Source organism: Lepus europaeus, chromosome 1 (genome assembly GCF_033115175.1).
Source record: "Lepus europaeus isolate LE1 chromosome 1, mLepTim1.pri, whole genome shotgun sequence".
NCBI classification, from domain to species: Eukaryota; Metazoa; Chordata; class Mammalia; order Lagomorpha; family Leporidae; genus Lepus; species Lepus europaeus.
In genome coordinates, this window is record NC_084827.1 from 18,982,197 (window position 1) to 18,997,697 (window position 15,501).

Genomic DNA, 15,501 nt, shown 5'->3' on the forward strand with positions numbered 1-15,501 from the left:
GTCCTGGCTGCTCCACTTCAGGTCCAGCTTTTTGCCATGGCCTGGGAAAGCAGTGGAGGATGGCCCAAGTCCTTGGACCCCTGCACCAGTGTGGGAGACCCGGAAGAAGCTCCTGGCTCCTGGCTTCGGATCAGCCTAGCTCTGGCCACTGTGACCATTGTGGCCATTTGGGGAGTGAACCAGTGGGTGGAAGGTCTCTTTCTCTCTCTCTAACTCTGCCTTTCAAATAAATGAATAATCTTTAAAAAAAAAATAGTATGTGCACTTAACATTTTAATAGATGTTGCATGACTGTCCTCCAGAAACCTTCACCAATTCAAGGCCCACAAAGAATGCAGGACAATAATCATTTTTTTTTTCTAAATGCCCACCTTTGGGGCCAGTGCTATGGTGTAGCAAGTAAAGCCGCTGCCTGTGATGTAGGCATCCCAAATGGGCGCTGGTTTGCATCTCAGCTGCTCCACTTCTGATCCAGCTCCCTGCTGATGTGCCTGCAAAAGCAGCGGAAGATGGCCCAAGTGTTTGGACTTCTGTCACCCAGGTGAGAAACCAGGTTGAGGGTTCTGGCTCCTGGCTTCAGCCTGGCCCAGCACTGGACATTGTGGCCATCTGGGGAGTGAACCTGCGGATGAAAGCTTCCTCTTTCTCTCCCTCCCTCTCTGTAACTCTGACTTTCAAAATGAACAAATAAAATACTCAGCCTCATTTTTTTTTTTAATCACCAAGCTTATTCTAGCTCCTTTGATGTGGGGGAAATTGCTCAGTTCACTCCCTAAATTCCTTTAACAGGCAGGCCAAGGCCAGGCAGAGGCCAGATGGAGACCATGAGGCCTGAAATCAATTTGGGTCTCCTACACGAATGCAACCCAGGAACTTGAGCCATTCCCTGCCACCTTCCTAGGGTGGGAACTACCAGGAAGATGACTTGGAAGCAGAGTTTGTACTCAAGCCAGGCACTCTGATATGGGATGAGTGTCCCAAGTGGTGTCTTAACTGTTGTGACAAATACCTCTTCCTATTTATTTTTCTAATGATCATTTTCTTATTAATTTGAAAGAAATATTAACCTGTTCTGGATACTAATTCCTTGTCTTATAAACAGCAAATATTTCCGTAGTCTAGTTGTACCTTGAACATACAATTTATATGACTATTCCTTTCTCTTAGTATTCCTGAGTATACCATGATTCTTTACTCAAGATATCCAAAGTTCTGTTACTTATATATTCTTCTCCCTACCTAATGTTTTAGAAAATGTGGCATGGCATCCTACGTATAAACATTTCATGTCCTCCAGTAAGAAAAGCCTTTTTTAAATTTATTTATTTGAAAGGCAGAAATATAGAGATTGAAGGAGAGAGAGACGTCTTCCATCAGCTGGTTCACTCCCCAAATAGCCACAAAAGCCAGGGCTGGGCCAAGCTAAAGTCAGAAACCACAAGCTTCTTCCAAGTCTCCCATGTGGGTGCAGGGGCACAAGGACTTGGGCCATCTTCTGCTGCCTTCCCAGGTGCACTGGCAGGGAGTTGGATCAGAAGTGAAGCAATCAGGACTCAAACCAGTGCCCATATAGGATGCCGGCATTATAGGCCTCACCTTCTGTGCCCCAGTGCGAGCCCCAGGGAAAAGCCTGCTTTGCTTACAGATGCTGATCACAGTATAAAGAAGCAAGTTGAACCACTACCCACTAGTGGCTCTCAGAGTGGGTTGCACACTGCAATCACCAGAGGAGTTTAAATACTACAGATGCCTCAATCTCTTCCCCAAAGATTCCAACTTAAGCACTCTGAAGTGTGGCCTGGGCTCCAGGATTCTAAGTTCCCCAGAGGAATCTACTACGCAGCCAACTCTGAAAACCACTAAGCTAAAGTACTTCTTATCCAGCCCTTCTTTTAAAAAGTTTTTTTTTTTTTAATTGTGGCAAAATATACATAATGTTTATTCTTCCCAACAGAAAGTCTGTACCCTACAAAACATTAACTCCCCATGTCTGGGTTATTTCACTTTAGCCTGATATTTTCTACTCTTTGAATAGAAGAGGCTAGACCTAACCTTTTTCAAAACAAAACCCTTGGATTAAGCTGATGCTCGCGACAGCAGCATCCATTTCTGAATGCCAGGTCCAATCTCAGCTGTTCTGCTTCCCATCCAGCTCCCTGCTAATGTGCCTGGGAAAGCAGCGGAAAATGGCCCAAGGACTTAGGCCTCTGCAACCATGGGGGAGACCAGGATGGAGTTCCTGGATTGTGGCTTTGGCCTGGCCCAGCCCCAGCAGTTGTCATCACTTGGGGAGTGATGCAGCTGACAGAAGTCCTCTCTCTGTTACTCTACCTTTTAAAAAAGGACTTCAAAAACCCTCAATTGTAACAACAGAATGCTGCCTAAGTAAACCAGGTCAAGTCATGTGAGAGAATAAATTCTTCCTAATGAGGCAGTCACTGTGCTGGGTGCTTCTGAGGGTTCCCCAGAGTGGTGAACTATTGCTATCCTGTTGCATCATCACTCCCAGGGACTATTAAAGCCACAAAGCTGCCCCAGTGAGAGTGAGAGGAGGACAGTAAGTTCAAGGGGGAAGAGGAGTGGATTTTAACCAATAGCACTGAATGGGTTTTTCTAGAAATGTTTGTTCTACTACAGTCTTTGCCTGGATCTTGTCTAATACAGATTCCAAAAAGATTTACAACCTCTCCAAAATAAGAGAATCCTGTAGGACTCCAGTGTGGTAAAGAACCAAATCATCATCGCCGAAAGACTCTTCAGGAAACAATGCATTTCCTTAACTTCAACTGAGCCAGCAGCAGTGGCATCACCTGGGAGCTGGCCAGTCAGAGGGTTCACACGAGACCTGCGACTCAACTGTGGGCTGGACACAGCTCTCAGGTGATGCCCATGCACACTGAAGTTGGAGAAGCACTCATTAACCCACTCTCGGTGCCTGGATTGCAGTGTCCTAGAAAAATGGGTTAGGGAGCCGGCGCTATGGCTCAGTGGGTTAACGCCCTGGCCTGAAGCACCGTCATCCCATATGGGTACCGTTTCGAGACCCCGCTGCTCCACTTCCCATCCAGCTCTCTGCTGTGGCCTGGAAAAGCAATAGAAAATGGCCCAAGTCCTTGGGCCCCCGCATCCACGTGGGAAACCTGGAAGACCTCCTGGCTCCTGGCTTTGGATAGGCGCAGCTCAGGCCATGGTGGCTAATTGGGGAGTGAACCATCGGATGGAAGATCTCTCTCTGCCTCTCCTCTCTCTCTGTGTAACTCTGACGTTCAAATAAATAAATAAATAAATAGGCCAGTGCCGTGGCTTAACAGGCTAATCCTCCGCCTTGCGGCGCTGGCACACTGGGTTCTAGTCCCGGTCGCCCCTCTTCCAGGCCAGCTCTCTGCTATGGCCTGGGAAGGCAGTGGAGGATGGCCCAAGTCCTTGGGCCCTGCACCCGCATGGGAGACCAGGAGAAGCACCTGGCTCCTGGCTTCGGATCAGCGAGATGTGCCGGCCGCAGCGGCCATTGGAGGGTGAACCAATGGCAAAAAGGAAGACCTTTCTCTCTGTCTCTCTCTCTCACACACTATCCACTCTGCCTGTCAAAAAATAAAATAAAATAAAAAAAAATAATAATAAATAAATCTTAAAAAAAAAAATGAGTTAGCCTGGTTTCAGAATCTCTGAAAAACACAACTTCATTATTTCATAGTAAATTAATTCTGGGGTTGACGAACACCCTCAAACTAGTGATTTTTTCCTGCAAAGCTGCATCTTAACCTCCAGTTCCTACAAAAGGTGGGCAGACAGATAAGTTTTCACACTACAGAGCTATATGGTTTCTATTTTCTAAGCACAAGAAAAAAAAAAACTAATTATCAGGATCATTATTAATAGTAGTAACAGAATCTTTTAAGGTAAAATATAGTATTTACAAATAAAGAATTTCCTTTCACCAAAAAACAACCACCACAACACACACACACACACACACACGAAACGAACACCCCAGAGCTACTTCTTAAAAGAACGGAGTGCACTTCATTCATACAGAAATCCAGATATTCTATGACATAATTTCTACCTGTAAAGGAGACAATTTTGAGAGTCTTTTAAGCAAGCCAAGAAATTCTTTAAAACACTAAATGTTCAGTGTGGACTAGCTGAAAGACTCAACCTGTGTGATGATCACAGTTTTATAAAAAAAAAAGTATGTGTGTGTGGAGGCAGCACTCGCAATATGGACTCAGGCTTAAGTTCTATTCCCGCTTATCACTAGGTTGCTTCATCAATTGCTTTTTCCATTTACACCTCTATTTTTCAACTGATAAAATATATGGTCATTTTTATTGTCTTACTTTAGCGCTGAGAAAAATAGAAATTCATGGTTCATTAACTTTCTCTCAGGTATGGCTGAGAGACTGTGTGTTCAAATCATTTGAAAGTTAACACACACACACACACACACAAAGTTCATACAAGTACATGTATAATTAGTATTAATAATTAGTAATACTACTTCTGTGTGATGCCTTCGTTATCAAAGCACTTTCCAATACAGTATCTAATTCTTTCCTTCCTCTGGCTCTGGAGGGTAGGAGGCAGGTTTATTTTCACTTTCAGAAGAATATTAGCAAAGTTTGGGCTGGTGACTACATCTTCTGACTCTAAGCTTCCTGTCCAAGAAGCCATATTAGCTTTCTGAAAGCAAAGAATTAATGAGGGGCCGGTGCTGTGAAGTAGTAGGCTGAGCCTGTGCCTGAGACACCAGCATCCCATATGGGAACTGGTTTGTATCCCGGCTGCTCCTCTTCCGATTCAGCTCCCTGCTATGGCCTGAGAAAGCAGTAGAAGATGGCCCAGGCTCTTGGGGTACACACGTGGGAGACCTGGAGGAAGCTCCTGGCTCCTGGCTTTGGATTGGCTCAGCTCCGGCCATTGCAGCCATTTGAAGAGTGAACCAGCAGATGGAAGACCTTTCTCTCTGTCTGCCTGTAACTCTACCTCTCAAGTAAATAAATAAAATCTTAAAAAAAAGATCCTCATAATAAACATCAGTCATCTCCCAAGTATGGAGATGAGATAACGAATAGCATCGTGGGCGTAACCCAAGTCTATTACAACCCAGACAGATAATTTTTTAAAATTTTATTGCTTCAAGGAAGTCAGGAATTACATACATATGGTCCAAATTCTAGAATTGCTATCCAGTTAAACTTATTTTGCTTACAGATCATAGGAGAGCATGCTTCCCTGAATAGAAAATAGAAAATGCTCTTTCTCTCTCTATGAAAGTGTATTAAATTAGATACTCCTCTAAAGAACTCAGTGGTACGCCTTCTAACACATGGTAGCTATGAAAGATGAAAACAAGGGAGTTTTTAAAAAAATTACTGAAATCTTTACCTTATCATAAAGAAAAGCAGTCTTTGGACAAAACAAAGCAGAAACATTAGCAAATTTGTATTTTAAAAAATTCAAGCTTAGGGGATGGCACTGAGCACAGTGGGCTAAACTGCCACCTGAAGGCCAGCATCCCTTTCTGGAGCTCTGGTTCCAGTCCTGCTTGTTCTGCTTCTGGGACAGCTCCCGGCTAAGGGCCTGGGGGGATTAGTGGAAGATGGCCCAAGTCCTTGGGCCCCTGATATCTATGTGAGAGACCCGGCTGGAGTTCCTGGCTCCACACTTCGGCTTGGCCCAGCCCCTAGCCTTAATGGCCACTTAGAGGGTGAATCAGTGGGTGGAAGTCAAAGAACAAAAGTTTCAAATGCTTTACCTCCAAAATGGTAGCTAAAACATCTGCTCTGATTTGTATGGTCACCAGTCAATTTCCATTTAAAAAAAAAATAAAAACACAGCATCCATGATGGCTTAGTATAATCAAGACCCCTGGGTGTTCAGTGTAATCCACCAAATGTGACAGAGAGGAAAAGTGCCCAGCACAGAAGACGAGTCTGCCCAGCACAGCAGCTACACCAGAGACTCAGGCAGCTCCAGACACAGTTTGTATCTGAGGACAGAGCAGGTTCTTTACATTAGTGTTACACTGTGTTTGCCCAGTCAGAAGGGCACGGGTTTACTGAATGCAAACTGTTCCTTGGATGACAAGGGCAACTGTACTGAACAGTAGAAAAGAAAAGAAACTAAATCGCTGCTCTCAATTCTAATTAAAGAGACAGCACAAGCAAGGACTAACTAAACATGATCATTTCAGGTAGCGACAGGTACCACAGAGACACTAACACTGGGAGTGTATTAGTCAGTGACCAGGAGGGTGGGAAGCCTTCATTAGATGGCTTCCCATCTAATTAAGAAAGGCTTGGCCGGCGCCATGGCTCACTAGGCTAATCCTCTGCCTGTGGCGCAGGTACACCAGGTTCTAGTCCCAGTTGCTCCTCTTCCAGTCCAGCTCTCTGCTGTGGCCTGGGAGGGCAGTGGAGGCTGGCCCAAGTGCTTGGGCCCTGTACCCGCATGGGAGACCAGGAGGAAGCGCCTGGCTCCTGGCTTCAGATCAGCGCGGCGCACCAGCCAAAGGAAATAGTGAAAGTGAAGGAAGCCTAGGGGCTGTGGCACGTCTTGGGATCCTGGATGAAAAGAGGGACAGTGGCTGCAGCACAGTGACTTCGGGGAGAAAGAGAAATGAGTTGCGAGAGGTCAAAGCACAAAGGACCTCCGTGGCCGTGCAGAGCTTGAATGTGTTCTAGGAATGGTGGAAGCTAGGGAAGGATCGCAACAGGTAAGTGACCTGACCTGACTCAAGGTTTCAAAAAATCTACGATGACTATCTGGAGAATGCACTAAACGAAGCAAAAGCAGCAGGAAGACCAGCGGCACTGGAGCAGTCGTCTGAGGGATGCTAAAGGCGCAGGCGAGGGTGGTGATGGAACTGGGCAGAAAGTCAGGAGAGGGTAGAGCTCAGAGGTGAGCTGACACGACCTGCTGATGAATCCGACAGTGTGGGTGTCAGGGGGAAGTGTAGCAAAAACAGAGAAGTAAGTATTACTCCCATGCCGCCACTTGTTCAACCACTGCCTGCCATGGGGAACACCAGAGTGGGAGTGCAGAATGGGGACAACCAAGTTCTGTTCTGAGTGTGTACATCTGTTCTAGGTACTGGCCCCCTGACGGTGGTTACAAGCTGGGTGTACACAGCATGTAGCTAGGAGATCACTTGAACAGAAACTAAAGACGGAGCAACAGCAGAGGGCTAAGTCCTAGCACCTGCTGACACGGACCAGGTACGAAGAGGAAGAGGAGCCAGAAGGGCCCAGAGGGTGCACACGGCGAGGCAGGGGGACATTCTGGAGAACGGGAGTGACAGAGACCAACAGAAGAAAGGAGTAAGCAACTAAGCAACTTTGTTAATTGCTGGTGGAAGGGTAAGGAGAGCAAGCTGCCAGCTGAGTTTAACAAGACAGAAGCACATTAATAAAGAATAAAGAATAAGGTGGGGAAATATTATCAAAATGTCTGATGAAGTTTTGTTTTTTTTTTAATTTGGAAGATAGAGTTACAGAGAGGGAGAGACAAAAAGAGAGATCTCCCATCTTCTGGTTCACTCCCCAGTGGCCGTAACGGGCAGGGCCAGGCTGCAGACAAGCAGAGAACTCCAGCCTGGTCTCCCACACAGGTGCAGGGGCCCAAGGACTTGAGCCATCTTCTACTGCTTCCCAGGCTCGTGAGCAGAAGCTGGATTGGAAGCGAAGTAGCTGGGACTGGAACTGGCACTCTGATACAATACTGTAAGATACGGGATCCCAGCACTGCAGGTGGTGGCTTAACCCACTGTGCGACAGAGCCAGCCCCATCAAGCTATAATTTTTAAGTTTAAAAAAAGAATGAAGAAAGATAATCTCAGCAACATTACTGAGGGGTGCTATTTATGGAGCTAAGTACATCTGACTCCCTTCTCAAAGGAAGGGCGAGGGAGTCAAGGCTCAGGAGGGTGCCCTTCCGAGTTTACCTTTTCAGTACCTGGGGAGGGAAGGTTTATGTGGCCATTATGTGGCAGTACTCAGCCCAAAGAGACTCAAGGTTCACTTGACAGATTCATCACACTCCCAACAAGCTCCTGCTCAAACCAGCCGCCAGGTGAAGTGTCCTGATCTAACGCAAAGGCTAAGTGAGACAGGCGGGCAGCAGAGGGAGGAACCATCCAGGCCTGTGGTTCAGTGCTCTCCCCTGGCACCACAGTGCCTTCTCCACAGCTCCTCCTGCTTCTCTCAGACCCCAGCTGCACCTCACCCTCCGCTAGTATCACTGAGGACAAAATTGGGACAACCGATGAGTCCGCCCACACGTGCGCCTCTCGTCTGTGTGTCTCCTCCTCACCTCCCGCCCCTCACCTGGGTCATTTTGTCCACAGAGACTGGAATTCCGTCGATGGTGAGAGGCGGCAGTTCTGAATTAACCTCCTGTGGCGCGGGGGCGTGTTCTGCCAGAGCAGACTCCAGGTCTTCCAGTATCATGCTCTTGTACTTACGCACCTGCAGGGAATTAAGGACAGAAGTAAACAAGATGCCCAACAACCAGAGAGGATTGGTGCCAAGCAACACGAGAGTGGGTGGGGCTAACCTCCCTGGCCACTGCAGAGCCCCAGGAACAAACACTTCTCCAACTAGCAGATGAAAATACCCACTGGCCCTGAAGACATCACACCGAACAGAATTAAAAGAAAAGATGATGAAATCAAGGTAAAAGCACTAAAAAGGAACATGTGGAGAAGGTTTTATGGAGTGCAGTCCCCCATCACCTGTGCCCGCTCTAACAGGAACGACATGCATTATCCTGTATTTCCCAGGCCCTCCAATAAACACCTAGCTATGATAATTACCAAAGTAATTTCCAAGATACTTTAGGACTTACAAATATGTCTCTAAAACTTTAGGTACTCTATTTGAAATTGTTGTTAGCGTGCTGCAAAGCCAGAATACCGAACAGATGGGAGATTCAAATGCATGAGAGCCTGGACCGGAAAGAACCAGAGGAAAATCAGAGGTGTACGTTGTAGTTCAGTGTCAATGGTGCCACTACCAATAAGCCCTGAGGTGAAAGGGAGCCCCTGGGGTCAAGTCCTCTTCCCTCTGGTACTCCCTGGGGACAGAGGTACACCTCAAAGCCGTGACACCTTGTAGGCTCAAGCATTAGCTCCATTCTTCGGCATTGTACATGCATCATGCATGCCCACTTGTAAGCGGAAAGGGTCAGGCAGTGGGTCCTACAACCTCCAGTCATGGGTTCGCTGACTCAGAAGACACAGGGGAAGAGGACAGCTCTGGATAAGCAGCGGCTCTGGATGTGTGGAAGGTGGGGTGGGAAACTACCTTGCTTTGGGGGCTCAAGGTTTCATCTTAGGAAAAATAAAGGGTGGGGAGAGAACATGAGGCTGGAGTTCTGGCAATGTCGGAGTCCTGGATTTTCTGCTAAGTGGACTGGACTCTCATTCACGGCACACTTCCTCATACATGTCTCATTATGAAGATCAAATACAACGAGTCCCACACTCCACCCAAACCATCTGGAAAAGTAAATTTTATTGGTTATGCAGTACAACTTCTGCAGTTAAAGAATCCTCCAAACAGGTCAATAACTAAAGGAATCAAAGAAAAATAGCACAAACTTGTAGACTCATAATCACTCTAGAGGAAACAGCTTTATCCTGGTTTCTGATAAAAAAGAAAAATTTCAAAAATAAAAATTATTGCTATTTCTCATAACAAAAGCAGCTGGTAATGCCATAGCACCTCTATAGGATTATATTTTCTTCTTTCCTTTTTTTACTCCTTTTCTTTCTTTTTTAAAAGACTTATCAATTCATTTGAAAGGCAGAGTTACAAACAGAGAAGGAGAAAGAGAGAAAGAGATATTCCATAAGCTGGTGAACTTCCCAGATGGCCACAACAGCTGGGGCTGGGCCAGGCCAAAGCCAGGAGCCAGGAGCTTCTGAGGCTCCCATAAGGGTAGCAGTGGCCTAAGCATTTAGGCCATTTTCTGTTGCTTTTCCCAGGCAATTAGCAGGGAGCTGGATCAGAAGTAGAGTATCTAGGACTCAAATTGGTGCCACTATGGGATGCCAGCATCGCAGGTGGCAGTTTAACACACTGTACCACAGTTCTAGCCCCAATATATTTTCCACTTTATTTCTTTAAAGAATTTTTATTTATTTGAAAGTCAGAGTTACACAGAGAGAGAAGGAGAGGCAGAGAGAGAGATCCTCCATCCTCTGGTTCACTCCCCAAATGGCCACAGCAGCTGGAGCTAGGCTGATCTGAAGCCAGGAGCCAAGAGCTTCTTCCGGTCTCCCACATGGGTGTAGGGGCCCAAGCACTTGGGCCATCTTCCACTGCCTTCACAGGCCATAGCAGAGAGCTGGATGGGAAATGGAGCAGCTGGGACTTGAACCGGCATCCGTATGGGATGCCAGCACTGCAGGTGGCAGCTTTACCTGCTACGCCACAGCACCAGACCCTATTTTCTGCTTTCTATATTTCCATTTTCTATGTAATGCTTTTATGCTATCAACCCACTGAGAGGGGGAAGGAGAGAAATGACAACTGAATTTTTAAGCCCAGGCTCTCTGTCCCTTGAACTTTCAAAAAAAGTATTCATCTATTTATTTGACAGGCAGAATGACAGAGACAGACAGACAGACAGGGAGAGGTTCTTCATCTGCTGGTTCAGTCCCCAAACGTCTACAATGGCTGGGGTTGGCTCAAGCCAAAGCCGAGAGCCTGGAAACCCATCCACGTCTCCCATGTGGGTGTGGCAGAGAATTGGATGAGAAGCGGAGCAGTCAGGATGCAAGCCAGTGCTCCGATAAGGGATGGCAGCGCTGCAGGCTGACGCCTAGCCTGATACGTCAGCACTGGCTCCTGGTCTTTGAGCTTTCATGCATCAGGTATTCCATATCAGGGGTAGGCCCCTAGTAAGAATGGTAATATTATAAAAACAAATTTCATTTTGCTAGAAACACCTGGCATTCTAAGATAGGAGATCACTAGGTTATTACTATTAAATTAGCTAGTTTCAGACATTTTTATGTGTCAATAAACAGCTAGGAATTCAAACTGTTCAGTCCTTACTACCCACACGGGAGACCTGAACTGAATTGAATTCCAGGCTCCTGGCTTTGACCTGGATCAGTCTCAACTGTTGTGGGTATTTGGAAAGTGAATCAACAGATGGAAGATTTCTGTCTCTTTGCCTTTCAAATAAAGAAATTTTAAAAGAAACGCTGGTAAAGCATCCCTCACAGTAATTTGCAAAAGACAATTTAATGTGAGACTACATTCCTATATAAGCTTTCTTGGTGAAGGTCAGAAATTTTCCAGGGGCCAGCACTGTAGTGCAACAAATTAAGCTGCTCCACTTCGTATCCAGCTCGTACTTAAGCATGTGAGAAGGCAGAGAGCCACCCCTATGGGAGACCAGCATGGGATTTCTGGTTCCTAGCTTCTGCATGGCCCAGATCTGGATGTTGAGTCATTTGAGGGATGAACTAGTGAATGGACAATCATTCTCCCTCCCCCTCTCCTGTCACTCTGCCTTTCAAATAAACAAATCTTAAAAGGCCGGCGCCGCGGCTTACTTGGCTAATCTTCTGCCTGCGGTGCCGGCACACCAGGTTCTAGTCCCGGTTGGGGCGCCAGATTCTGTCCCGGTTGCCCCTCTTCCAGTCCAGCTCTCTGCTGTGGCCCGGGAGTGCAGTGGAGAATGGTCCAGGTCCTTGGGCCCTGCATCCGCATGGGAGACCAGGAGAAGCACCTGGCTCCTGGCTTCGGATCGGCACAGTGCACCAGCCGTAGCAGCCATTTGGGGGGTGAACCAACAGAAAAGGAAGACCTTTCTGTCTCTCTCACTGTCTAACTGTCACCTGTCAAAATAAATAAATAAATCTATCTATCTATCTAAAAAAATCTTTTTCTCCCCAGAAAAATAAAGCCAAAGTTTCAATTCTATCTGATCTATCAATTCGGAGCTGCATTTCCCCTCACATTTGTCAGTCCTCTGAAGTTGGGATACATCTTCACACTGCTGTGGACCAAGCAACAAACGCATAGTCATGACCGCATGACATATGTGCACACGGCTACTATCCCTGACGACATGACTGCAACACTTCGCCTTGTCAGTCAACTAGTCACTCAGCGCCATTTGAGAAATCAATTTGAGTTTTGGCTGTTGTCTGCAAAGCATCAGTTTACTAACAGAAGTGTTCCAAGATGGCGGAGTAGGGAGGGCACTTACTGCTCTAGCCCAGGAGAAGAGAGTTTAAAAAAAGTGGAGAGTGTAGTCTCAGGGAAGAGTTAGGGAGAAAATGGCAGAGGAAACTCTACTGAAATTAGAAGGACACAGCGGACCTACATGGAGGGCGTGAGCGCCCACGGCTCCCATGGCTCGGGACTCCAGCAGCCAAGAGGCTAAGCGCCAGCGTTGGAAAGTTTGCTCCCTGATAATGGCTTGGGAAAAACAGCAGAAGATGGCCCAAGTGTTTGGGCCCCTGCCACCCACATGGGAGACCTAGAAGAAGCTCCTGGCTCCTGGTTTCAGACTGGCACAGACCTGGCTGCTGTGGCCATCTTGGGAGAGAACTAGCAGTAAGATCTCTGTCACTCTGTCTCCCTCTCTCCCTCTGTAACTCTGACTTTCAAATAAATAAATCTTTTTTAAAAGTCAAGGGAAAAAGAAAAGAAAAAGAAGGATTTGCATCAACCTCATTGTGGTTTGGGGAAAAAATGAGACAATATCAAAGTATCTTTTAAAGAAATGCACAGAGCCCGGCGCCGCGGCTCAATAGGCTAATCCTCCGCCTTGCGGTGCTGGCACACCGGGTTCTAGTCCCGGTCGGGGAGCCGGATTCTGTCCCGGTTGCCCCTCTTCCAGGCCAGCTCTCTGCTGTGGCCAGGGAGTGCAGTGGAGGATGGCCCAAGTGCTTGGGCCCTGTACCCCATGGGAGACCAGGAGAAGCACCTGGCTCCTGCCATCGGATCAGCGCGGTGCGCTGGCCGCAGCGCGCCAACCGCGGCGGCCATTGGAGGGTGAACCAACGGAAAAGGAAGACCTTTCTCTCTGTCTGTCTCTCTCTCTCTCTCACTGTCCATTCTGCCTGTCAAAAATTAAAAAATAAATAAATTAATTAAAAAAAGAAATGCACAGAGCAACAATATTACAGGACAAAACACAGACAACAATGACTGAAACAAGACCCTAAAAAGGAAGATGTTTTAGGAATATTTTAATCCTTTCACTTACATTTTCTTTTTTATGTATGCACAAAAATGAGTATGATTAAAAGCTAAATCTAAGTAAGCCTGAAAGAGTGCTTTCAATAAGTATAAAATAAAAATTCTTAGTGATTTAAGTATGTATCAGTTTATCAATGCTTTTTCTTTTCTTCTTCTTCTTTTTTTTTGGTAGTATATAAATAGTGGCACATCTGGGGCAAACACTTAGCCTAGATGTTAAGATGCTGGTTAGGGGCTGGTGTTGTGGCATAGCGGATAAAACTGCTGCCTGGTACACTGGCATCCGATATCAGTGCCAAATAGACCCAGCTGCTCCAATTCCGAAACAGCTCTCTGCTCATGCACCTGGGAAAGCAGCAAAGGATGGCACAAGTGCTTAGGCCCCTGCTCCTAGATGGGAGACCCAGAAGAAACTCCTGGCTCTTAGCTTCACTCTGGAACAGCCCTGGCCATTACAGCCATTTGGGGAGTGAACCAGCAGACAGATTTCTCTCTCTAACTCTGCCTTTCAAATAAATCTCAAAAAAACCCAAAAGATGCTGGTTAAGAGATCCACATACCATATTGGAGTGCCTGAGTTTGATGCCCAGTTCTGGCTCCTAACTCTACATTCCTGCTATTGCAGACCCTGAGAGGCAACGGTAACGGCCCAAGTAATTGGGTTCCTGCCACCTATGTGGGAGTCCTGGATTGAGTTCATAACTCCTGGTTTTGGCTCTTCTTGTTGTGGACATTTAAGAAGTGAACCATGGACAGAAGCTTTCTCCTTCTCTGCCTCTCAAATATACAAAGTAACTAATTAAATACTAATGGCACACCTTATTATTGATGGTGTCAGGGACACAGGCATGATGAAATACAGATTTGTTCATGTTCCAACTCTTTCCTTCTACTTCAAAAACCACAGCTCAAGCCTTTGTTACTTCATGCTAAATATCTAAGCTGGCTTCACAATTTACATCAAAACCACTTAAAAGTCAAAATCAGCTACCAATCTCTTTTCTCCCTTTTTATCCTGTATACTTAATGTCATTCATTAGAGTTCTCCGCTTGTCAAAAATTTAGGAACTGACTGGTACAACCATGAGGTCATTGAGCCTTAGGAAAACAGTCCCAGACAAGATGCCACAATTCTTTTCTATTCCTGAAACTTTTCTAGAAGCTTGCCCCTACTCTCACCCTGTAAAAGAAGGCTTCAGGAAGGTCTCATAGAAGAGATTTTAGGGGCCAGTGTTATGGTCACAGCAGGTTAAACAGCCACCTGCTAAGCAGCATCCCATGTTGGAGCCTCAGATCAAGTCCTGACGGTGCTGCTTCCCCATCCAGCTACTTGTTAATATGCCTGGGAAGACAGCAGAAGATGGTCCAAGTGCTTGGACCCTGCCACCCCCGTGGTTAACCAGCCCAGCAGCTGCAGATATCTGGGGAGTGAACCTGCAGAAGATTGATTCTCTCTCAATAAACCCTTATAAACTAAAAAAAATAATTTTAAATGTTCTAAAACATTTATCTGCAAACTCCTCTGAGACTAAAAAGATATTGTCATCTGAGGGTATAACAAAGACCAGGAACTCTGAAGCACACCTGGCCCTGAGCCTGGGCGAGGGCTGTGATCCCTGACACTGGCTCCACCCCCAGCCCATGTCAGCCCCCTTCCCTCCTCGCCTCCTTCCATTTCTCTAGTTTCCCAGAGCCCCCTGGATCCCTAGTTTTGAACACTGAAGCCTCAAGGGCCTTGGATGTAATCCTGATCTCACACTTCGTATTAGCAGTGTCACAGAGTTACTTGTTAAATGAGTAAATAAATGAGCAAAATGCCTTTTTTTTACTGCTTTTTAAATATAACAGTGGCCTGGCACTGTGGGTAGCACATAAAACCTCTGACGCTGGCATCCCATATGGGCACCGGTTTGAGTCCTGGCTGTCCACTTCCAATCCAGTCCTCTGCTATGGCCTAGGGAAGCAGGAGAAGGCCAAGTGTTCAGGCGCCAGCACCCACGTGGGAAATCCAGAAGAAGTTCTTAGCTTCAGGTCTGGCCCAGCTCTGGCTGTTGTGGCCATTTGGGGACTGAACCAGCGGATGGATGATCTCAAATAAATAAATAAATCCTTTTTAAAATAAAATAAATACAACAACACTTCAAAAAGTTTGTAGAAACAGAATTTAAGTTCTTGCCAACTACATGTGAAATCTGTAATTCCTGATTCCTGTGTTTGGCCTGGACCAGCCCCAGGTGTTGCAGGCTTTTTGGGGGGTGAACCAGCAGAGAGAAGA

At 46.4% G+C, this 15,501-nt stretch overlaps 1 protein-coding gene across 9 annotated transcripts in view; it reads right to left on the bottom strand.

The window, feature by feature from the left end:
• NRF1 (nuclear respiratory factor 1) overlaps nucleotides 1–15,501 on the bottom strand; it is a 150,696-nt gene that overhangs the window by 62,214 nt on the left and 72,981 nt on the right. For all 9 annotated transcript variants that reach the window (XR_009866793.1, XR_009866799.1, XM_062200782.1 and 6 more), the window contains one exon: nucleotides 8,328–8,468. Coding sequence is in view for 7 of the 9 variants with exons in the window: in XM_062200782.1 (XP_062056766.1) it covers nucleotides 8,328–8,468 (141 nt within the window). In the remaining 2 variants the exon portion in view is untranslated. The remainder of the gene's footprint in view (nucleotides 1–8,327; nucleotides 8,469–15,501) is intronic.